Source organism: Miniopterus schreibersii (assembly GCF_964146895.1).
Source record: "Miniopterus schreibersii genome assembly, chromosome: 2".
Taxonomy (NCBI): Eukaryota; Metazoa; Chordata; class Mammalia; order Chiroptera; family Miniopteridae; genus Miniopterus; species Miniopterus schreibersii.
In genome coordinates, this window is record NC_138102.1 from 114,233,453 (window position 1) to 114,259,762 (window position 26,310).

The 26,310-nt window shown below is 34.2% G+C and overlaps 1 protein-coding gene across 5 annotated transcripts in view; it reads right to left on the reverse strand.

The window, feature by feature from the left end:
• TMTC3 (transmembrane O-mannosyltransferase targeting cadherins 3) overlaps positions 1–26,310 on the reverse strand; it is a 57,980-nt gene that overhangs the window by 15,768 nt on the left and 15,902 nt on the right. For 3 of the 5 annotated variants that reach the window (XM_081131011.1, XM_081131010.1, XM_081131009.1), the window contains 8 exons: positions 25,114–25,332; positions 23,712–23,811; positions 15,438–15,553; positions 14,827–14,999; positions 9,271–9,523; positions 4,481–4,629; positions 2,476–2,596; positions 229–340 (listed from right to left, as the gene is read on the reverse strand). In XM_081131011.1, coding sequence (XP_080987137.1) covers positions 229–340; positions 2,476–2,596; positions 4,481–4,629; positions 9,271–9,523; positions 14,827–14,999; positions 15,438–15,553; positions 23,712–23,811; positions 25,114–25,332 — 1,243 coding nt within the window. Of the gene's footprint in view, positions 1–228; positions 341–2,475; positions 2,600–4,480; positions 4,630–9,270; positions 9,524–14,826; positions 15,000–15,437; positions 15,554–23,711; positions 23,812–25,113; positions 25,333–26,310 lie in introns of all 5 variants that reach the window. The other 2 variants (XM_081131008.1, XM_081131007.1) reach the window with 1 other exon arrangement.

Below are 26,310 nucleotides of genomic sequence, written 5' to 3' on the forward strand. Positions count from 1 at the left end.
AGACATGTACACCTGACATTATTAACCAATGTCATCCCCTTAAATATCTTATATAAATATTTCTAACAATTAATCAAATTCAAAATAAGACAGCATTGAACACTGGTAGTATTCAAATCACTGGAAATAAAGCTTGAAAATAAACTCTACCTCATTTTCCTCAATATAATCAAGCTTTTAAAAAGAAAATAAACTATCCAAAAAGTTTTATTAATTAATAATACATACCTGGCTGAACATGGGTAGCCTGTAGGAAGTACTTCAAAGCTTTCTCAAAGTTCTTTTCATTTTCCAAAGCATGACCCACATTATTCCACAATTTGGCATTATTTTTATTTACCTTAAATATACAAATACAGATAGAAATTAGTTACAATTAAAAAAATATGACTCCAATTAACACAGATATTTGTTTGACATATTATTAGGAATGGAGTGTTCCACAGAGATGTCCATAAATAAGTGAAGGTGCTCAAAAGGTACATGCTTCCACTTATAATGTAAATAAGTTCTGGGGGTGTAATGTGCATCATGGTGACTATAATTAACAATATTGTGCTGTATATTTGAAAACTGGGAAGAGAGTAGACCTTAAAGATTTTCATCATAAGAAAAGAACTTGCAAATATGTAAGGTGATAAATGTAAACTAAACTTGTGGTAATCACTTAATAATATATACATATAACACCAACTCATTATGTTATACACTTTAATAAAAGCTTATGTCAATTATATCTCAATGGAATGGGGGGAAAAATCATTTGGATTTTTCCCCAGGAAAAAAAAGACTCCGATGAACACATATTTTTTTGGTATGCTACTGTGACAGAGTGTTCCACTGAGGTCCCGGGAGATGAGGAGGAGCCAAATGAACACTTCACCAAACTTACCCGCTCCCTCCTTTCAGCATCAACACACTGAAACCACAGCAGTCTAATTTCATCTATTTAGTTTAATTAATTAATTTATTTTAAATCTATCTTTACTGATTTCAGAGAGAGGAAGGGAGAGGGAGAGAGAGCTAGAAACATCAATGATGAGAGAGAGTCATTGATTGGCTGCCTTCTGTACGCCCCTGACTGGGGATCGAGCCTGCAACCCAGGCATGTGCCCTGACTGGGAATCGAATCGCGATCGCCTGGATCCTAGGTAGATGCTCGACTGCTTAGCCACATCAGCCGGGCTCATCTATTTTATATATTAGAATTTTACTAAAAATTTTATTTGATCAAAGCATAGTGCTATTTGAAAACTCTGCTCTATTATTTGCTTTCTTTTGGGAGAAAAGATATTTGAATATGAGAATACATTTCAACATTGCACTAGTTACTTATTTTGGGGCTCAACATAAAGCTAGTTATGTAGTCTATTATGGTAATGGGAATCCTGAGATTAAAGCTCTTAGTTGATCTGTGCTTTCTGAGTTCACAGATGGGTATGGTGTCCCTGCAGGTAGACGGTATCCAGCCCAAGAACTAGCTACAGTGTTTGGGGCTATGGTTTTGAGCATTGTCCTGGGACTAAGGACAAACAAAATTCCTGAAAATTACGGGGCTCCATTGGTAATCCAGAAAGGTGAATTAATAATAATGGCAATGAGGTCTCATCTGTTTGCAGATTTCTGAGTTAGGGGAGACAGTGGAGTTACTGAATGGTATAAGAGGACAGCCATCTGATCTTATATAGATGTTAAATCAAGAAATCACATAGACTACTGGAATGAGGCAGTAATCCAATAAAGCTAGGCAATGAAGAGTACTGCAATAGCCAAAAGGAAGTTAAGAATTTAGAGATTTGAAGAGAGGCATTGGTAAGGGAGCACCTGGAAAAAAAAGTCTTTGCTTGTAACTTTTCTAGAAAACAAATTTTATGATTTTTAAAAAGACCTTATTCCTATTCATATTTTCCATTCTATAGAAATGCTGTATCAATCCTTTCTGCCAGTTCCTATCCTTCCTATAGTATTGTAACTGTTGGCCAGTTATCTTCCATATAATAGGTTGCCATTTTTTGGTATGTATTTTATTTCATTAAATCTAACATGCTATCAATTATTAAGACTCACCATTACTTTATGTACCATTAAGAAAGTAAAAAGGTCACTAATTAATTGTAAGATGACTTTCACTGTAAGATTTATTCTAATTTCAGAGATGTTAAAAGGTTAAAAAATGCATACCTTAAAAACCAATAAAATACAGTATTCTTAAACATTTTATCATTTGAGTTTCTGATAACTGTATAGCATTTAATGAATTATTCACCTGTGTTGTGGACAAACAGGTAAGTACTATTCAAAGCACTGGTTAAGGTATATATTATATAAAGAACAACTTATTTTTATTAACTTTTTGGTGAAGTATTTAATATTGATACTTAAATGTCTAATTAAAAGTAAAGTTAAAGCATCTTAGACATGGCTATAAGAAGTAATTAATGACATACTTTCCTGCCATTCTGGATAATACTTTACCTTCAAGGCTGACATAAACAACGTATATTCAGACTCCCAATCCCAATTTCTGTGGAGTGTTTTTAAGGCATGAGTGAATATCACCAAAGACAGACAAACCCAGGATAACTTCTTAAATACACTGCTTAAGAGAAAACAAAACAAAGCAAGAAAACATTGTCTATATCACCAAAAGCATTTTAACTTTTAGAACAGAAGAAATATGTTAAGTATCCCCAATGTCATGTCTGAATTTATTCTAAAGATTAGGGATTGTTCTAATAATCATCCTGATTCAGAGGGACCAACACCAAAAACGTAAATATCTGAATACTATCTTCACTTCAATCTTCAATTACATTAAATATTCCAATATTTACCTCTATTTCAAAAGCTTTGCTTAGACTTAGTAACACAACATTGATAAAACCAGCTTTTAATTATGACTTTTTATATTTAGAGTCCTTTGTACCATTACCTACAACATGAATATCCTTACTTGTGCTGAAAAAGGGTGAATCTTATCACTGGCTACATTTATATATTTATGCTTACAATTATATACCACAGATTATTATGACATTCTTGGAATAATTTTAAAGCTAGAATTGTTTATGAAAAGTCAGAGTAAACTTAACTCTTTATACAATAGATGCAAATTACTTGTATACTTTAGGCTAATTATTTTGGACTCAATTTCTCATCAATAAAAAGATGCTTATATGTCAATAATCCCTTTGACCTCATTTAGTACTAATGTTCTCTAAGTCTATGTTTTAGTCCTGGTAACACAGTCTAATTTCTTTCATTTGAAAGACACAGCCAGAACACGAGTGCATGGATCAGAAAGAACCTGGACAAAGGAAGTAGTGGATGTACATCTCAATCAAGACTCTGCTATTTACTAGCTGTGTGATCCTGCGTAATTCAGATATCCTGTATGATCTTCAATTTTAAAATGTGCAAAACAGAGTTAAGGAGTGTCAAGATTAAATGAGAAAATAAATCTATACAGTCTATAAGGGCATCTAACACATGGTAGATACTAAGAAACTGGTACTAATTATAATAGGGTGAAAGCTAAGGGAAAAGGTTTAGTAGATAGTAGTGAAAATTGTAGACACAGACGAGATCATCCAGGGAGAATATGCAGTGTGAGAAAAATGGCTATGAGTAAACCTCTGAGAAATAATAAATACTTCAAGAGCATGAAGAGGAAGAAGTAGTCAGAGAAGAGAGACAGCAGAAATAAATACATGTGAGAGAGAATCAAGAGACTTTACAGATTGCCGGGAAATAAATTTTAAATAAAAGCATTAACTAAATTTAGCTACCAGGAGGCAATTCGTTGTCTGTGTTGGTAGATTATACAGAGAGAAGTCAGAATTCTATGTGTTGAATGGTGACTGGAAGTGAGAAAAAAGAGACAGTGACCATTTCTTGTATATATACAGTATGACTACTCTGTTCCTTAACTGTTAAAGACAATTAGAAAATGGTGGTTATGATGAAGATGGTAATGATAGGATGAAAATACTGGAATAAACGGTTATGAGTACGCAAAACAGAGTTTATTCCAGTATTATTATTTATTAGTTATTGTATTATTTTCCATACGAACAACTGTAAACCTATTTTTGCCCACCCTGTACATTTTATATATAACTATGAACTAAATATGACTCACTTAAGTAAGAAGACTATATCTTAGTTCACTGCATATGGAGTAGCAATGCTCATTTTTATCTTTAGTCTCAATAATATCCTTGTTTTCATTTGGATCTGACTCAAAGTTTATGTTTCAGGCTGCAAAATAAATATATAAATATGAAGAACATAAGATGCAGTAGGTGCTATGGAAATTTCCTAACATGAATTACAGAAAAATGAGACTATCAAGGTGAAAAACAGAAATGTATAAAAGTATGACTTACAAAACTGAACTAAATAAACACTTAAGTACTTAAATGTATCACATTTGATTCTATAGTTAGTAAGCACAAAATAAACTAATGCTTAAACTCACCTTTTATTTGATATTTTGTGCCATCCATGGGCTACCAAAATACAGAATCCCATGCTAGGCACATATAGTACTCGCTCAGCAACAACAAATCCAACTGGAAAAAAAAGGTTCGATGCAGGAATAAATGGTAATGCCATTAAACAAAGCGCCTACGAAGAAAAAAAATTTTATTAAATTAAAAAATATATGAACACTCAAGAGTCAAATCCAAATATTTTGTCATTTAATTTGGAAATTAATAGTGGACCATTTTTAATAATATTAAAAATAGTATTAACTTAAATATAAAGAAGGCAACTGAAGGATAACAACAAACAAAAATGTATGTCAACCAGGTGAGATGAAGTCTTTTTGGATGTTAAAACTTATAATTAAGGTTCATCTAATTAAAAAAAAAGAAGTGTTTTTTTTGGCCCGGCTGGCGCAGCTCAGTGGTTGAGCATCGACCTATGATCCGGCAGATCCCAGTTCCTTTCCAGGTCAGGGCACATGTCCGGGTTGCAGACTCGATCCCCAGTGTAGGGTGTGCAGGAGGCAGCCGATCAATGACTCTCTCATCATTGATGTTTCTATCTCTCTCTGCTTCTCCCTTCCTCTCTCTGAAATCAATAAAGATATATTTAAAAAAATAATAAAAAAGAAGTATGTTTTGAAAATATGTCTAAGACATTGATAATTTTTATACATGTAACAAATGTGCATGCAGTAACTGACAAAGACCATTAACAGGTTTTAACAAAACAAAACCACAAAGGTTGATAAAATAGCTAAACATGTCAGTTTTTGTTACTATTATAAGTAGCCACATCATACTGGAAACTGATAAGGTGTGTTTCAGACAAGACAGTAGACTACTACTTCTATATCTCAGCATACTTTGCATAACATTCTGATGAGTCAGATACATGTAACATAGGCTTAGTATATATTTAAGAATAAAACTGCCTCCCTTTAAAACAATAGTCTTTTAGTCTTTTTTCCTAAGACTTCTAAGAAATTCTAACAAGAATGTCTGAAATTCTAACTGAAATAAAACATCTAAAAAATATTTAGTATTTTTTTCATTTTGAAAATTGGATAGCATATGGTTTCCAGGTTATAAAGCCATTAAGCGATTACAAAAGGTAGGACACAAATAACTAGCACAGAAATAACTTGTGGAATAAAATAAGTTAGCTATCATTGGAACATCTGTTTCTATGGACATATGCTTCCATATTTTGTTACCTTGATTTGTTTTATAGTACCTAATTGAATAAACAAGTTGTTCCTTCAGCTTTGTAAGTTTGAGTCTTCTAATAGTTTGAGAGGAAAGAATGTCTCTTTATTGGTAAAATATAAATGTAGACATGTATTTATATTAAAAAGAATACTTTCTCCATGAATCACAAATTAATGATTTCTATTGAGACAATATTGAATCTGAAGAAAAACACTACCACCATACTGTTCAGTAGTATACCAATTTATATATCTGAAATTTTATTGTTTTCTTTAAATCAAAATAGTAAAACACTGAGAGTGCATAAATCATTTACATTTCCCAGAAGTGCTTGATAAAAATAACCAGCTAGCTGTGAAACAAACAGATTATTACTAAGTATATAGTCTTTTTTTTTTTTTTTTAATATTGCCTATTAATTCATGGCTGTCCTAAAGAAATTTCATTTGAAAGAAAAAGTATTAAACTGATCCAAAGATGCATCCTGGACTGATGCATAAGCTACACAAAAAAGAATAGCAATATACCCTAAAATCTATTGGTTCTTAGGTAAAGAATGTCTCCATTAATTATTACCTTAGATATCCTAGTATGCTCTCTATTAATGTATGCCAACCTAATTCACTATGACTAGCATAATCTCCTTCCTCCAATGATGTAAATTCTTTTTGAAAGGAAGGCTAGCAGTGGAAAGAGCAAAGAGTCTGGAGACAAATTTGTGTCACTTTTTACTTCCCTTGTAACATAAAGGTAAACTAATGAATTGACTATTTGCAACTGTTTATAAATAAAATAACTACTTAAATTTTATTGTTGAGATACTTAGGACATTTTATTAATAAGTGCTTAACACAGTATCTTGTACTTGGTAGGTACTCCTTTGATATACTTATCCCTTCCAGAGATCTTCAGAAAATATCACCACAAAAAATAGCATATTTAAGACTATACTTTAAGCTGTTATATCTAAGGTCATAACTGTTCCTCTTTCATACACATAAAATAGAATTTATATAAAACTATGTTTATTCATTGATACTACCCTCTATTTTCTATTCAGCTTAACATTTACGCATCATTCTTTTTCATTTGCAAAATCTTTAAATTCACCCACCCCTCCTTTTTTACCTTTCTTTTAGCATAACCTCAGCTTTGGGTATACCTGCCATATATCTGCATTGTCTATATTTATCTGAGCAACAAACACTACTAGAAGCAGCTCCCAAGCAGAATAGATTAATATCATCACAAATTCATGATCACAGACTTCGAACTGATTCTTAAGACTACTCAGGATTCCTAGGTTTCTTTGGTAGGTTCACTCCAACTTTCCTTTGACTACATTGAAATTTGACTACTTTCCTTAAACTTTTTATCCATGCCACTTTTTGCAGGTGACCACACTTCCGAACTTGGAGAGAAAACTAAAGCCACAAAACAAAAATTCTTTCAATTCTGTGCTACTAAACATACCAACATCCACACACATTCCCTTTCATTTCCATCCTTCCTGTAACAAAAGGTGTCTCCATTAATTTATCTCAGGCCAAACCTGAAGTCCACATCCCCCTGCTCCTCACAAATCTCATTATAATCACCCCTTCTTTCATTTACACAGTGACTTTCCAATCAATTGTATCTTTCCTACCTATACTTAAGCATGCTCTTGCCTCTCCAACCTTAAAAATATTCTCCTTTGACAACGTATTTTAAGCTACCTTAATTATTCAATATGTTCCTCAGGTATAAAACAAGTTCCCACACTCCCAGGAAAAGACTTTGGCAGCCATGGTAACAAGTAGCTGATTTTAACTGTGCTTAAATTCAACTCAATGATTATGTTTTTGTAAGCCAACCCTTCAGTGATATCCCCTTGCTTCTACAAGTCAGCCAACTGAGTATTACAATGAAAGTGATCTTAAGTGCCAATGAATCAACAGTTCTACCTCCAATATCAACACACTCCCACCTCTAAGGGTCGCCCAAGCCCATCATAAGATCAGCAGTCTGCTATGTGTGAAGCCACTGTCTGATCGGCAGTCTTTTCTTACTTAGGCAGGCAATAATTTCAAGCTCGTCTTATTCTCTGAAATATTCAAAGTTAAATTACCCCGATAGGTTATCTACACTAGCAATCTCCACTTTCTCATCTCCTAATCAAATCATTCCACAGAAATAAATTTCACTAAAGTAGCTAACACACCTAAAAGAAGTCAACTTCTACTTGACAGCACTGTTAGTGTTCAGCACTCTGTCTTTCTTGAAACTTTCCTACTCTTCTGTCCATTTGGTCTAGCTCTTATTTAGGCTCATTCTCTTCTACAATTCTAAATAATGAAACTTTTCAAGACCTAGTAGTAGGCTTCTTCTCTTTCACTCTATTCAGCCCCTTCAACTATTTTCTTAGAGAGAATTATGACCAAATACTCTAAGGTATTCATTATATGCATACATGAACTTCTACTCTACGCATGCAGAACGGTATTAGCGTTATAATCTTTGAGAAACATGACAAAACCCCAGTTGAGAAAGGCTGCCATAACCTCTCCACAGCCCTCCTTATCCACATCTGGCCTCAATTACTCTCTCTGTGCCAACTGATCAAACTTTTATCTGCAGTTTAGGCATCTCTGAACTCCAGGTACAAAGTGATATTCAAAATCTTCTCTACACTAGGGTGTTTCAAAGGCCCATAAACTTCAATAGGTCCAAAGATAATGGTAAATTAATCTTTCCCGTAAACCCTATATTCTATCAATCTTCTCTTTATCTCAGAAATTGGCTTCAAATTTCTCTAGAATAAAATTTCCCTGGAAATGAAGACCTTGTATTTCTTTTTATTATCATATCTAGTGTCTAAATGCTGCCAGGTACATGGGTTGCAATAAAAAAATTTTATTTATTAAATAAATCTAGTGGTTGCAGATTGAAGAGATATATTTGCAGATTATTAAAAACACTTTTGGGTAAAGGCTCAAGAAAATATTAAAGATTATTGTCTTCAATAATTTAAAAGAAGGGCATGAAAACTATCATGAGTTAGAAGTGAGGGTAGAGTAAGAAATTTACAAAGAAATGGACTTCAGAAAAACAACAAGAAGATTTTCAATTAGAGTTCTCTGAACAGAGTAAGAAATGCCTTAGGGAGTAATGATAATCTTGCTAATGAGAATTAAAGAGCTATATATTTCTAGCTGCACATCTTAGATGACACTCTCTGTGTCAAAAAAACACAAAGAAATATATAATATGATCCATTTCTTCAAAAAGTGTATAATATAGTTGGGTAAAAAGGTAAAAAATAGAAGAAAATGATGCCAAAAGAGATGCCTCATGATTTCAAAGTTCCTACCAAATTAGGAAAACTAATAATTATTTTTTGTTTTACATGCTGAATATATGTAAAATTATGCCTGCATATCAAATTCTGATATATAATTTTAGGATAACCTAAAATAAGTTCACAAATTAGAATGATGTTAAACAAAGATTCTGTTTCTAAAAAGATGATCTGATGAATTAATCAATGGAATGTAATATCATCTAAACAATTAAGCAAGTTCCTTACCATTAAAACAGCTTTGGAGGAACCACCGGGGTATCTGAGACTGAATACTCCCAAAGCCCCCAAAAAACAAAAGAAAGTAAATGTGGCAACATTTCGAATATCTAGAAATGACTCTATAAGTGGTATTGTTCCCATGGTCCAATCACAGCAGAGCTCTGAAGGATTTAATAGAAGCCAAGCATTCACAGGAAGGAGATAGTTAAAAGTTAGCTGCCTTGTAGGAGTTGGGCTCACAGCAGCTGGGTTATCAAACCTGTACATAAAGAATGAAAAAAAAGTTATTTAAACTAAAACACTTTCTAAACATAAAATTAACATATAACTAAAATACTAAATAATAATAAAAGCAATGCTTTATATGTAATACCTCAGATTTCTGCCAGAATTTAAAGTGTCTAATCTTTTTTTAAAAAAAATATATCTTTATTGATTTCAGAGAGAGGAAAGGAGAGGGAGAGAGAGAGATAGAAACATCAATGATGAGAGAGTCACTGATTGGCTGCCCAGCCCGCAACCCGGGCATGTGCCCTGACCGGAAATCGAACCCTGATCGCCTGGATCTTAGGTTGACGCTTAACCATTGAGCCACGCCCGGCCAGGCTAAAGTGTCTAATCCTTATAGAATATCTAGTTGAGAAGAGTGTCTAGTTATGAAGAACTGATTGAAGGGCAGCAGGTTATCTATTTCTAGGTTTTTTTTTTATTAGAATAATTCAGAAATGCATACTATAATATTATGACACTGCAGAAGTGCTTTCATTAAATTATGACCTTCTGATTAAAAGTAATAAGTTGGGTAAGATTCATTATTGCATGTGATGTATGAATGCTTCCGAGAAGTTTCTTTCAGCACTAAATGCTAATAAAAATTATGTTCCTAGAAAAAGTTACTGTTTTTCTCTTGTCACAGAAAGAGGAAACTATATCACTTATGAGCTTTTCCTGTTTGTTTGCTTTTAGGGAGCTAAAAACCAAATTTCCAGCACAGAGTACTAACTATATAGGGCTATGTAACATTTTGTGTTCTACTTTTTTCTCCTATTAAATATTCATATAAACTTATATACTAGTTTATATTCCCAAGGCCATGATATATTTAATGTACATTTCATTAAGTTAATCTATTTTCTGAAAACTAAGTCAAATCATTTTTTAAAAGTGCATTTCAAAAGAATAACTTCACTTTTATTTCTTTATGCTATGTTCTAAATTTTATTGGCTAAATTAATATATGTAGTCCTATAAAAAACCAACTTCTCATTTTAAAATGACTAAATCAGTGACAAATCAACCTCTACCATTTGTTTTACTCGGTCTTCTTAAAAATATCAAATGATTGAGAAAAGTAGATACTATTTAAACAAATAATGTCATAAAAATTTTTTTGTATTTAAATATCTACATTATGAAAAATAATAAATCTTGAGAATCAGGGCTTAAATTCCCAAAATAACCAACAGAACTGAACACAAAGCTGTGTTTTCTCCTGTAATCCACTATTCAGAGTTCATTTATTATAATTAATAATTTATTTAGAATAGCTGATTTAATAAATGAACTGCAGAGAAAGATAGCATGTCAAAGCAAATTAAATCATATTATAATCAACTTCATAGGGTAATATAACAGAGTAAGATTTATATATACACACACAAATATGTATTTATATGTAACATACCCCAAACACCCATCCACACATACATACACAAAACAAATACATTCAGACATTTTCACAGTATAGAATTAGAAATGAGATACCAAATTTTCTAAAAGAAATGGTAAACAGAATAAAAACACTGAAACTAAGGGGTAAAAAAGAAAAGGTGTATATCTACAATTCAATCTCTTTCTCATACTTTAATACTTAAATGAGTTGTTCAGTTTAGCATGGCTAGATCTGAAGGTAAATATTCAAGAAGTTAAAAAGTAATTATTCTTTAATGAAAAAATACTATTGAGAAGGATAATTACTTGCAAAAATATTGCAAAGATAGTCCTGGACATAAGAGAATTACCTGAGTAACATTCTAACCAGCAATGCACTATTATGGATAGCAACATGAACAACATTTTGGTCTTTTGTTTAAAAAAAAAAAAAAGTTCTTGCTTATAATGTCAGTAACTTAAATAAAATTTAACAGGGAACTAGTTAAAATTTCATTTAAATTTTAGCCAAGTAAGGTGAAATGGAAAAAATGCTAAATGTTACAACAGTAAAAAATGATATGTAGGCTATTAACATTCAGTGTAACTTTTGCTTCTAGCCTTAAAAAACTGGACAAAATCCAAAAAGCTTTTTTTTTTTTTTTTTTTAACACATTGACCATCAAGCAAAGGAGGACAGTAATACCTTGGAGAAGAAAAACAGCCCTAGCTGGAAAGTTTAGTACTTAAGAGTTTTTAGTTGTGGAGCTGTGAGGGAGAATCCAGGCAGAGTCCTGGGGTCCAGAGTTAGTGAGAATATCATCAAGAAGAAATCTGAGAAAGAAAACTCAGGAGATCCTTAGAGTCACTCCAGTTTTCAGTACTGATGAAAACTAATCAGCATATTATGTAAGGAAATACTCAAGGTCAGTGTAGTGGGTTGAATCATGTCTCCCCAAAATTCACTGTCTACCTAGCACCCAGGAATGGGACCTTATTTGGAAATAGGGTCTTTAGTTAAGATGAGGTCCTACTGGGTTAGGCTGGGTGATAAATCCAGTGACTACTATTGTTATACAAAGTGGAGAGAATACAGAGAAACACATACGGAAGAAGGCCAGACAAAGGTGAAGAGGACTGAAGCGATGCAGCAACACACCAGGGAATGACAAAGACTGCCAGCAACCACCAGCAGCTTGCGAAGAGGCAGGGAACAGATTCTTCCTCAGAGCCTTCAGATGGCAACAGCTGTGCCTGACACCCTGATTTTGGACATGTGGCCTCCAGCACGGTGAGAATAAATTTCTGATGCTTTAAGCAACCCAATTTCTGGTAATTTGTTATAGCAGCTATAGGAAAACTAATACAAGTAGGAAAGTACCTCCTGAAAGAATTAGAGAAAAATTCCCAAATATAATATAGAGCTGGAATAGTTCCTCAGCAGCCAGAGTGGAAATCTTCACAATTCACAGTTCAATGGGTAGTCAGAAGGGTCTTGTGTCAGAAGTGGAGCAATATTAGCCCTAACCAAAATGCTACTGTGATCTCACAAAACAAAGCTTAAAAAGGCAGGACTAGAAGATGAAACTTTTTATACATATAAATATATCCCAGAACAAAGTCTAAACTATCTATAGGAATACATTAAGGTAAAACTCACATATGCACCTATTAAAAAATTACCAGGCAGGTGAAATAGGAAAATATAACCCATGAGGAGGAAAATTATTTAATCTAAACTGACCAAGAAATGATACATGAAAGTTCAATTAACCTAAGCACAAAAAAATATGAAGATTAGAGAAACAGTTTGTACCTTTGGATCACCTCCCAAACTTCCAGTTATAAATTGAGTAGCCCTGGGGATGTAATTTACAGCCTGGTGACTATAGTTAAAAACACCATACAGTGAGTTTATTACATATTTAAAGTTACTAAGAGAGTAGATCTTAAAATTTTTCATGACAAGAAAAATTTTTTTGTGTAAATATGTATAGTGATGGATGCTAACTAAACTTATTATGGTAATCATTCCCCTCTCTATATATCAAACCATTATGTTGTATACATAAAACTAATACAATGATATATATCACTTGTCTCAAAAAAATAAAGAGAAACAATGATAAAGAGAAAATACAAAAAGCAGCCTAGAAAAAAAAGACACACTACATGCAGAAGCATAAAGATAAGGATGACAGAAGATTTGCCGTGGAAAACAATGCAAGCCAGGAAGTAGCACAGTAACATTTTTAGATTATTGAATGAAGAACAGTCACTGTAGGATTCTACAATGAAGGATTACACTTAAAAAAAAAAAGGCAAAATAAAATAAATATTTTTATATACAGAAGCTAAAGGAATTTATCACCAGCAGACCTACATGTAAAGAAATGTTAAAGTCCTTCAGTCACAAGGAAAAATGGTACCAGATGAAAATCTCGATTTAATAAAAAAATGAAGAATACCAGAAATTGTTTATCTATGCTTTAATATAATAGACTTTTAAAAACAATTTAAATTTCTTTCAAAGATAATTGTTTAAAGCAGAAAATAACAATGTATTGTCGGATGTACAAGGTATACGCAAGGAAAATGTATGCAAATAACACAAAGGCTAAATTCTTATTCACAACAATTTTATATATTTACATAAGAATTTACTTATATATGTTTATACTGTATACACTGACATTTATAATATATATACTTGCAATTATAATAGCCCTTGAAGATAAACTGTGACAAGCAAAGGATGTCTATATACAAAAACCCTAAAGCAGTGATTTTTAACCAGTGTGCTGCAAAAATTTTTAAAACATGCAATAGCTGACTATTTAGTCAGGGGCACTGACCTTTTTTCTCTTAGATTGTCAAATAAAAAAATGACAACAGCCAACATAACAATAGCCATCCTGTGTGAATGAATCAAAATTGTACCTTTTTTTTTTGTCAAGTAGGCAAAAAATATATTTTTGGTGTGCTGCAAAATTTTAGTAATTAGTTTATGTGTGCCATGAGATGAAAAAGGTTGAAAATTGCTGCGCTAAAGCAATCACTAAAAAGTAAACAAAAAAATAGCAAAAATTTATAGCAAACAAGCCAACAAGGAGATAAAAATGGAATTAAAAAACACTAATACAAAAGAAGACAGAGAAAAAGGGAAACAAAGAGATGAGACCCCAAAAAACCAATGAACAAGAAGTTACATTTACATCAAACTACGTCATATCATATTAAATGTAAATAACTGAAACACTCCATTTAAAAGACAGATAATCTGACCAAACAAAAAGAGAAAATCCACTTTAAATATAAAGCTATAGATGGACAAAAAGTAATAGGCTGGAAAAAGTTAAGTATGTTAACACTAACTATATTAATATGGCTTGTGTGGCTATATTAATATAAGACAATGTAAATTTCTGAGTAAAGACTATTACTTGGGATAAAGCTCATTTAATAATAATAAAGGGCAAGAGGAAATTACAACCCAAAATGTTTATGCACTTATTGATAGTTTTAAAACACAAAAGCAAAAAGAGATTCAACTGAAAGGAAAAATAGAAAAACCTACAATTATAGTCTGAGATTTCAACATCCTCTCAATAATTAACAGAACAAATAGGAAAAATCATCAAGGATACAGAAGACTTAATACCTAACCAATGTGAGGGTAATTATATCTTGACTGTGCTGGTTTCACCAGTGTATACGTATCTCAAAATTTATTAATTTGTACATTTTAAATATATGCATGTTTTAAAAAAATATTAATTATAACTCAATAAAGCTGTTAAAAACCTCAATGTAAACCAAAGACTTTCTAAAATATTTACAATCACTTAAAATCCACAGTTAATTTAAAAAGGATGTAAAAACAAACAGTAACAAAAACACAGAAATTCATACCTGGTGAACACTGGGAGTTGCGACTGAATAACCTGGACTCTAATCACAACAAGTAATAGTGTACTGAACATCAAAACGATGAGTTTTATCAATGTCTGCAGCACAGAAAACGGAAAACTACCCTTTCCACGGAGAAACTGTCCAGCAGTAGTACATAATGAAGGCAAAGTATACTGGAAAAGAAGAAAAATATTTTAAATAAGTAACATATGCTACAATGTTTTCGACAATGTAGTACTGTCTAAAAACAAGATTAGATAGAAACTGACTATAATTATAAAATCAATATGGAACAATTTGTGGAACTGATAATGAATAAAATGGAGCCCAATAATCTTATCCAATAATTAATTATATTGTAAAGTATTCCAAATTGCCTAACAATTCCAGTACTGAAACTTAAAAAGCAGCCTTTAAAAAGCTGAAGGTGTTATAAAATGTTGAGTAATTTTCAGTAGTATGAGGGAAAACATGCTTGTTCCTTGCAAAATTTTGATATTATTATTGGTAAACGGACTGATTTACATCATACATTTAGAAATTAAATTTATTATAATCAGATTCAAATAGGATAAAAGAGAGCATCAAAAAAAATTTATATTTCTCCTTACCCCCTGGGCAATAAATACTTCATACACACAGCAAATTCCCACAACTGTTATTCCTTGTTCTTTACACAATGTTGCAACAGCCACTAAAAACACTGTCAATGCAATTGGAGTCCACACTGCAATTTAAGAAAAGTAAAATATAGAACTACACAAAATAATTTTATATCACAAAAGGATATTTTAAGTTAGATAACTATTAGACATTACTGAAAAATTTTACTTGTGATTCTATATTCACATTTGTGCCACTTCCCACACTTATATTTTAAAATGTATGAGTAAGTTATGCTTTGCATATTCAAAATAAAACATCAAGATGTCTAATTTAAATTAACAATTTTTTGTGGAGATAAAGATTATCCAACCAAATACTAACTTTTCAAACAAATGTAGGGTGGCCAATTTGGAGATGAGAAACTTACAAGCTTGAGAGTCATGATTAATGAACTATCAATTTGAGATAAAGGCAAATACCTGAAATTAACACACGGATATCAATATACTTCACTTATTAAAAACCTGACACTAAAAACTACTAGGCAAAGTAGAGTACCATTTTTACTAAGAAAGACTAGAAAAACTGAAACAGGTTAATAATAAGAATATAAATCAATATCATTCTTTTAAAAATTTACAATAAAATATTCACAAGCTCTATTTAAATGAAAAATCTACATCATCAACTTTAAGTAAATGTCTACTTTAGTAGTAATTTAATTAAAGAACAATGACTTATTAGAGTAATTCTGAATCTACTATTAACTTGCTTTGTGACATTGGGCAACTGTTCTGACCTTCAGTTTTCTTACTGGAAAATACAACCTCCATTTTTTTTCCCAGTTTTAAAAAAAATGATAGTATGATGTATGACCTCATTTTTTATTCATTAAAAATACTAATCAAGGAGATTAAAGATGGTGGTGGACTGAGTGGAAGCTACACACTCTCCTGGGACCAAACTGGAATTACAAAGTATAGAAAAACCATCCTAAATAATCAACTGCAACTGAAGACGAGCTAGAGAGCACTCTCATGACCAAGGAGGAAGAATGGAGACCATATAGAGACTGGTAGAAAGTGCAGAGGCTTGAGAGGGCTGGCTGGCCTCCCACAGGCAGCTGAAGGTCTAGATGGATATCTCAGCTGTGGGGGGGTTCCCACTGAGGACTCTGGAGGCTAAACCCCAGGCTAGACTTCCTAGTCAAGAACACCAGATCTGAGAAAGATGCCCACTAAACATCTGGCTGTGAAAAGCAGCCAGGTTTCTGTTTGCCAGGCAGACGGCTGGAAATTCAGGCACCTTCTTAAAGAGCCAACACACAAAGTTTCATGTGCAGCCACTCACCCTGGGCTCCAGCAGAGGGAGGGCAGAGTGGACTGTAGCTATATGAGGAGAATCTAGGGTTGTGGACTCTGGAGAAAGAGCTCTGAGGGCATCCTTCTGGATTTCTGTGCTGAGTCATTCCCTACGCAGCAGAGGACATCTTTCATAGTCGGACATTTACCTTCTAGCAGCTTTTGCCTGAGGTGGAAGCAACTGCCCCACCCTGCTGGAAAACCTCTGGCCCTACCCTTTGGAGTTTCTAAAGCCTGAGGCTCATTAAAAGACTGATAACAATCAGCTGCCCCACCCTGTGGAGGTTCTACAGCCTGAGGATCATTAAGAGAATCAGCTTAATCATCCTGCAGGCAGAGGCAGACCTCTGAGTTCTTTGAGTCTTTACCTGATCTGCTTCTGGACCCTGGCCCTGGAAAAATAGAATTTGGTGTGCATCTTGGTTGTGTCTAAACGCACCCAGCCCCAAAAGAGGGGACCTCAAACTGTAGGTTGTTGATAGCTCCAAACAGGGTACTCAAGGCCAGTTCACAAACAGTGGCTGACATTGGCCTGCACCAGAGACCTTCCAAAAACACTTAAGAGTCCTAGCAGGTCTACCTAATACATAGAAACAAACCCAAACAGGCAGCCAAAATGGGGAGACAAAAAAACAAGCCCCAAATAAAAGAACAAGAGAAGTCTCCAGAAAAAGAGCTAAATGAAGTAGAGATAAGCAATCTATCAGACATAGAGTTCAGAATACTGATTGTAAGGATGCTGAACAGCATGAAAAAAGGTATGGAAACTATGAAAAATGACCAGTCAGAAGTGAAGAATGAAATAGCAGAAATAAAGAACACAATGGAATAAATAAACAGCAGATTAGAGGAAGCTGAGGACTGGATCAGTGAATTAGAAGACAGGGTAGAAAAAAAATCATTCAATCAGAGATCCAAAGAGAAAAAGCAATTAAAAAACAGAAGGATAGTCTAAGGGAGCTGTGGGATAGCATAAAACATAACAATATTCACATCATAGGACTGCCAAAAGAGGTCAAAAGTAAGCAAAAGTTAGAGAACCTGTTTGAAGAAATAATGGCAGAAAACTTCCCTAACCTGGTCAAGGAAAAAGTCACACAACTTCAGAAGACAGACTCCCAAGCAAGAAGAATCCAAAGAGGCCCACACCCAGACACATCATAATTAAAATGCCAAAAATTCAAGACAAAGAGAGACTCTTAAAGGCAGCTAGAGAAAAGCAATCTGTTACCTACAAAGAAGCTCCCAGAAGGTTGTCAGCTGACTTCTCATCAGAAACTCTACAGGCCAGAAAGGAACGGCATGAAGTAGTCAAGGTAATGCAAAACAAGGATCTGAAACCAAGAATACTCTATCCAGGATGGCTATCATTCAAATTAGATTGTGAAATAAAGAGCTTCTCAGACAAAAAAAGGCTAAAGGAGTTCACCACCACCAAACCAGCATTGCAAGAAATGTTAGACTGCTGTAATTAGAAGGAGAAATAGAAGTACTGCAAGAAACGTTAAAGGGATTGCTGTAATAATAAGAAACAGAGAGAGAAACATAGGCATAAAGAATTAAAATGGCAAGAAATAAGGACCTATCAATAATAACCTTAAGGGCTTTAAGGGAGAGAGCAACAGTACAGTCATGGTCGTGGACTTGAACACCCCACTGACTTCACTGGATAGATCTTCCAGGCAAAAGGTCAACACAGAAACAGTGACTCTAAATGGCATTTAATTAACATTTACAGAATATTTCACCCCAAAGGTGCAGAATATACATTCCTCTCAAGTGCACATGGGTCATTCTCAAAGACAGACTATGTCTTAGGACACAAAACAAGTCTCTACAAGTTCAAGAAGAATGAAATCATATCAAGCATCTCAGATCACAATGGTATGAAATTAGAAATCAACTACAGTAAAAACACTCAAAAACATTCAAACACATGGAGGCTAAATAGCATGTTATTAAACAATGAATGGGTTACCAATAATATCAAGAAAGAAATAAAAAACTTCCTGGAAACAAATGAAAATGAACACACAACAACCCTAAATCTATGGGACACAGTGAGAGCAGTCTTAAGAGCGAAGTTCATAGCCTACAGGCCTACCTCAAAAAGCAAGAAAAATTTTTAGTAAGCTATCTAACCCTACAACTTAAAGAATTAGAAAGCTCCATGAAGCTGTCTGGACCAGGGCTTTTGTTTGCTGGGATTTTTTTATTTAGTGCTTCGATTTCATCAGTTGTTATTAGACTATTCAGGTTTTCTGATTCTTCCTGATTCAGTTTTGCATGATCTCAGTCATATGTGGAATCTAATAAACAAAATACACTGAGGAACAAAACAGATCCAGAGACATAGAAGCACGGAACAGACTGATGAATCTCAGCAGGAAGGTGGGGGCGGGGGAGTGGGTGGGGAGAGGTTAATCAAAGAACTTCTATGCATATATGCATAACCCATGGACACAGACAATAGTGTGGTGATGGCCGGGGGCGGGGGGGAGGATGCGGGATTGAGGGGATCGATGGGGAAGAAAAAAGTGGGACATCTGTAATACTTTCAACAATAAAGACAGATTAAAAAAAATACTAATCAAAACAAAAAAATTCATATAGCCCTAGCCAGTTTGACTTAGTGGTTAGAGTGTCAGCCCTTGGACTGAAGGGTCTTGGGTTTGATTCCGTTCATGGGTATGTACCTAGGTTGCAGGCTGGATCCCTGGCTCCGGTCAGGGTGCATGGGGAAAGGAACCAATCCATGTGTTTCTCTCACATCATTTCTCTCTCTCCTCCCCCCACCCCCATCCCTTCCCTCCCTACCACTCTCTCTGAAAAGCAATGGGGAAAAATATCCTTGGGTGAGGATTTAAAAAAAAAAATCAAAAACTCAAATAATAACTAGGAGGAAATAAGAACACAATTCATGTATCTAATATAGTTTCTTTTGACATTGGGCTTAATATAGAAACTCACCTATTTTTGAAATTGTTTTTAATTTTAAAGTATATTATATAGATGAAAATTACTGAAAGCAAAAACAACTTAAAAAAACAACAACCCAAAACACTGTTGGGGATACTCAGTATAGTAGTATTCTTTCCTTGAAAAAACTGTCAGATTCTAGTTAGGTCAAAACCGTCAATAATGATAAACAGATTATACCAAGGGCTGAAATATCATGCTAAATTCAACAAGAAATTCACAGAGGAAAAAACCCCAGTAGATGATTATCTACAAAACAAGTTGAACCTAAATTTGCACTGTGAAAAATATGGAAGAGATGGAAAAATTGGGAAAGGGGTATGTCTGAATAAAGGAGTACGGGAGGGAATGACATAGAGAATAATATGACTGGGTGCATATGCATATACTGAAAATTAGTGGAAAATTATGGCCTTGAAAACAGATATTTTAAAAATATATTAAACACTTTATAAGACCAGTTTAGCATATATTATTTTACTGAGTCTGAAAAATCATGCTATGGTGTAAGAGGGCATATGTAATTGTACCCATTTTTTAAGCTGAGGAAAGAACTTTGGAGGTTTTTGTTTTCTTTTAAATATGTCTTTGTTGATTTCAGAGAGAGGAAGGGAGAGGGAGAGAGAGATAGAAACATCAATGATGAGAGAGCCATCGATAGGCTGCCTCCTGCATGCTTCCTACTGGGGATCGCGTGTGCAACCTGGCCATGTGCCCTGACCTGGAAAGGAACTGGGATCCCCCGGATCATAGGCTGATGCTCAACTGGTGAGCCACACTGGCTGGGTGAATTTTGGAGGTTTTTAAAAGTGATGCACAATAGGAGTCAATGACTTTAACTTGGTTCTTCTAATTAAATTCAGAGCTTTTTACTAATTTGTATTTCCACTCCAAGAAAGAGAAAGCAAACAGTTGCCTTCTATAATGTTGGATTAGATCTCAGCAACTAATAGCTCTAACAAAGGCAAAAGCTTTACTGAAACCAGTCACTTCAGTTCTTTAGCCTTTGGTGACTAAATTGCTGTATGAACAGATATACTTTGAATTTTATAATCAGATATCTGTGGCCAAAATTACCATATATGATTCTGTCCAAAACAAGTACCTCTGCCAAATAAGTTAATGACACAATAAAAGGAAGAGAGAGAGAAAAAGTATAAGTATCAAATGTGTAGAGATACACACTTTCAGCCATCATGTATTCAAATAGTTATTTTAAGTATCTAGTACATTTTGTAAGGGAGTGTGACAACAATCAAATAAACAAGTAAAGATATATTTTGTAAAATGCTGACCAGAGTGTTATAGAGAAAAGTAGGTGAAGGGAAATAAAAAGGAGTGGGGAAGATAAGTGGTGCTACTGATGACAGTTGAGCAGAACTTTAAAGTAATGGAACAGCAAGTGCAAAGGCCCTGGGATGGATCATGTTTATAAAAAGGGTATGGGGTGTAAATAACTTAGAAATTAAAGTGATTCAATAATTATAAAATAAAAATCTTTGCATAGGAAAACATACATTAGATAGAACAGACACAACTCTGTAGTCTCAAATGTAAAATTATGGAACACGGAGTAAGAAGTATCACAGGGGTTAAAAGCACAGACAGAGGTCCAAAGCCGGGTTTAGCAACTTTTCAATTAGAATGTAAAATATAATACATTTAGCCCGGACGGTGTGGCTCAGTGGTTGAACACCCACCGGTGCACCCAGAAGTCACCGGTTTGATGCCATCAGGGCACGTGCCCCGGCCAGTGTGGCTCCATGGTTAGCGCCAGCCTGGGCACAGGGGGCGTGGGTATGACTGCTGTCAAGGCACGCACCTGGGTTGCAGGTTCCACCCCAGCCGCATGGGGCATGTGTGGAAGGCAGCCAGCTGATGTGTCCCTCTCACAAGGGAAAAAGAAAACACCCTTGGGTGAGGATAAAAAATACAAAACCTAAAGCGAGAGGCCATTCCAGTTAGAGCAGGAGAGGGCTCCTCAGGAGGGAACAGCTGAGCTGAGGCCCAATGACATAAAGAAGATAAATGAGACAGCTACAGGAAGCAAATTCAAAAAAGAGGGACTAGCAAGTACAGCAGGAGCTTCGCCTGTGTGAGGAAGGGAGCGGTCCATCTGGCTGCAGCGGAGCTAGCTAGTGCAAAAGACGGCAGGAGGCGGTTAGCGAGGCAGGAGTCTGATCACGGCCTTACAGGGCACAGTGTTTTCTAAGTTTATCGTTCATCCTTACTCAGGAAATTGTTAGTTACTGAACTACCTTTCACTGCATGAACGGCCAACAGGGAAGGCAGGTATATGCTTATTATGAGCCATGTACTGCTCCAAATGCCTTATGTGTTTAACTCGTCTTGAGGCAGGAAAGTTAGAATAGGGAACAAAGGCCTTGAGCTCAACCTCTCCCCTTTTCTGTCTTAGCTGGAACATCACAGATGTAACCTTCACTGACCACCTGTTACCGCGCTTCCCTCTCCTCAATTTACTGTAGTTAAGACAAACATAACTGGTCTTACCCAAATTCAGCAGCCTACAGACATAAAAGTGACCAACAGGGCCATTATAATATCTTTATAATAAATTTGCATTATGGTTTTGGGAACCCGCCCCACCCCCGGCCCCCTGAATTGCATGACAGTTTCAGGAGGACAGAAAAAGAAATTGCTACCTGGAGAAGAGGGAAGATGAAGAGGGAAGAAGATGAGCTGCTTCGGCAGTCACCCCATCAGCACCAGAAACCAGGGACCACCCTATCCCCACTTGCCCACATTTAATAAATACCTTCCACCCAGACTTGTTCTCCGAGGTTGCCTGCTTTCACTTGAGTGGGTACCATCACTTTAATAAATCTGTGCTTTGCTAAATCTTTCTGTCACACTCTTAAATCCTTTCTTGGGCCGTGAGAAGATACTGGACATCGCTATTGGGTTGAGGCCTCCCTTGGCCTCCCAGGCATCAATCTAACCCTCAAAATCAGTAGGAAAGGTTATTATCTACATTTTATAGATAAAGAAACTAAAGCACAAAGAGGTAAGTAATTTGCCCAAAGAAGTAAATGGAACTAGTAAATGGTGGATCTGGAATGTGAAACCAGACTCTGCAGTCCATGCTCTTAATCTCCATGCTATGCTGCCTCTCAAGCTGTTTTAAGAAGGTATTGTGCATAGCAGCAAGAGGCACACCTGTTTATAACGCAAATCTGAGAAGACACTAAAGCTGTTCCACTAAGTCACTTATTTTTTGAACCTTTGACGTTTTAGTTTCCATACACACAAAATTAGGCTTCTTATCATAGGTCCCTTGGGTGTATGGTGAGGAAATTCTCCAAGAAGGTACGGAAAAAAACTCATAAGAGTTGAACTTTAAGATCAATCAAAATCAGGTGAAGGCCATTATGTGAGGCCTTTTCATGCCCACTATATCCACACTTGTAAAAAATCATTTTTAATGCCAGGCATCATCCGCACTAATGAGCTAATGTATACAAAACATTTTCCAGGGGTAGGGACTCAATAAATAGCTGAACTATGATCAACACATAATAAGTTATACTCTAATAGGCTTTTAACTTTGCCTAATAATATAATTTACAGCCATCAGAGGTGTTATTTATTTACAGAAAGACAACTTAAATATTGATACTTATATCATTTATAGGTAACAGCAGATGGAACTAAAAATGACCTGAAAACTCCTATATGCTACAATAATTTTTAAAAAATTAGATCATATAGAATCTGTCATGATAAAATATAAACTACATCAAGAAACTTTAATATTAACAATGTTGCATACTTTCATATGTCTATACATGCTAAGGTAGTACAATATATAATGATAAACCGCAAGTGTGGCATATGCTCTATAAGCAGATTTAAAGCAGATAAAAATGACTAGATCAAATTTTACAGCTATAGGACAAAATTAAATGTTAAGATATTTACCTATGGAATTATTCGGTCCTTTCGATTTGGTATATGACAAAAATGCAGCTAGAAAAAAGATAGATGACAAAAGTTCTGCTCTTCCTACAACACCCGTTACCTAGAAAGGGAAAAGGGGGTTCATATTAATGAAGAGCATCTTGAAAATTTACCTGTATAATAGCAACAGCACTTCAATGAAAAACTAAATTGCCATAACTTTTCAAGTGCACATTTCTTTCTTAGACATTCTTTGAGTGCCCTCATGTGGTGAATTTGTGTATTTCCACAAAAGTAAATTTATCAGTAACTCTTTAAAGTTCTTTTATTAGTAATACTATTTTGAAATAATTGTAGACATACAGAAAGTTACAAAACTAGTAGAGAGCCCATGTACCCTTTACCCAGCTACCCCCAATGGTAACATCTTATATAATTATAGTACAATATTTAGTATAGTTCTTAATCTAAAAAAAGAGAAAAAACTAAGTACTTCTTAAATATTTTCTTAAAATACAAGAGTTCTTAAAATACAAAGTATCATAAATTCAATAAGTTATATCTCATAATAAGCTGGCAAATTAAAGTTTAAAAAGGCAATAAACTTTAAAGTCCCTTTAAATTCTAAAAATTTAAGTATTAAACACCAAGCCTCACCCTTTAAAGTATTCTGAACTCACTGCAAAATTTAAAACAACCTATCATTTTTTAAATGTTTTGAAAAATGCTAGACACCAAAAGGTTCAAGATAGTGGGAGATACAACTCCCCTCCAACACAGAAACAGAATTTAAACATATGATTTTTTCTTAGAATCAAAACAGTCCTCTTTGCTCTGCTAAGAAGCAATTCTGGAGTTTCAAGGTTAATAACAATAGAAAAACAGTTATAGTTAGAAGTATGTCTTAGTAGGTAGGGGCTGATGGAGAACAGCCCTGTGCACAATTTTGAAATACATGGCAACAGACAAAATGAAACTACTGAATATAATCATTTGTTATGATGTCTGTTCATGTTTGCATGTATTTTAATATATTTTCATCCTTTACTTAAATTTGCCTTACTATTTTCTGTCCTTTGAAAACAATGCCAAATTAAAACATATTTTAAAATTATATTCATAAAAAATTTAGCAAAGAATAAAACTATATTCAATTATATGTTACATTACTAAAGTTGAGCGATTAAATCTTATATTCTTGAATAATAAATGTTTATTATGTTTCAGAAACTTTTAAATTTTAAAATTTTGTGTAGTAGTAAAGTTAGATTCTGTGCACTGGGGAGTTAAGAATTATTAGAGTAATTTAAGAATCTACAATAAAGTCATGGTTAAATATTATTTTTAAAAATATATACCGTATAACCAGAGGCTTTGTAAAAAAATAATGAAATAAACATCATTTCAAGTAAGTTTTACTTACTGCTTCTGTGTGTACTGGGTGTACCGCAAAAAGTAAAGAAGCAATCACACTACTTCTGTTTTCCAGAAAAAGTCTGCAGACTTTAAGAAATATTACAGTGACCACAGCATGTAAAATCATATTTAGGAGATGATATGACATTGGTTTCAGTTCACTAAACAGATAATTTAGGCGAAATGTCAGTACTGTTAAGGGACGGTAAGACTTGTGGCTTCTCTCCTAAAAAGAAAAAACAATCATTGATTACTAAAGTATCTTGGTTCTACCAGTTATATAAAGGAATCACTGTATTTGCTACTGAAAGTATCTACATTTGGCTGAGGAATAACAATAAAGTAATGAAATTCCCCAAGAATAATACAAAGATAAGAGATAGCTTATTTATTTTTTAATCCTCACCCGAGGATATGTTTTATTGATTTTTTTTTTGGGGGGGGGGACAATGGGAGAATGAATCATCGATTGGATGCCTCTTGTACATGTCCCGACTGGGGACTGGATATCGAACGAACCCACAACCTTTTTGGTATATGGGACGATGCACCAACCAATTGAGCAACCTGGCCAGGCCTAGAGTCTGCATATTTAATAAGAAAAAATATTTATTATATACTCGTGACTAGGGAAATGAAAGATTCCATCCCCATGCTTGTGAAGGTTCCAAATTTAGAGAATGTGGAAATAGGCCATGAATGACGACTGACAAACTATAACAGAATGTTATATATTATGTTTCAATAACCATGTGTCAGGAACTGTAGATATATGAATTCATTTATTTATCCTCAAGGTATTGTTTTATAGATTAGGAAAGTGACCTGCCATCTAAAAACTGTATTCCCACCTATTTCACACAGCTACTATATAATAGAATCCAATGTATATGATCCCAAACTGACAAGAATTTAATACCAATTTAACACTGACCTTTAAAATAAAATTTCTGGCAAAGTAAAAATACCCTCATAAAAATGAACTAAACTTTTGGGTTCTCAATATCAAAATAACTATTAGATAAGAGAGATGACATATTTAAACTTTTTAATAAATTTTTTTTTTTTCTGCAGTAAAATTGGCAGTATGTGTTCTTACCATTTTTACCTTTCAGGTCTAATTTATACTGAAGTTACATGCATTTTTAAATAGCTATATATATATCACAAGTAGTCAATTTTTTTGCTTCACTCACAAGAGGGA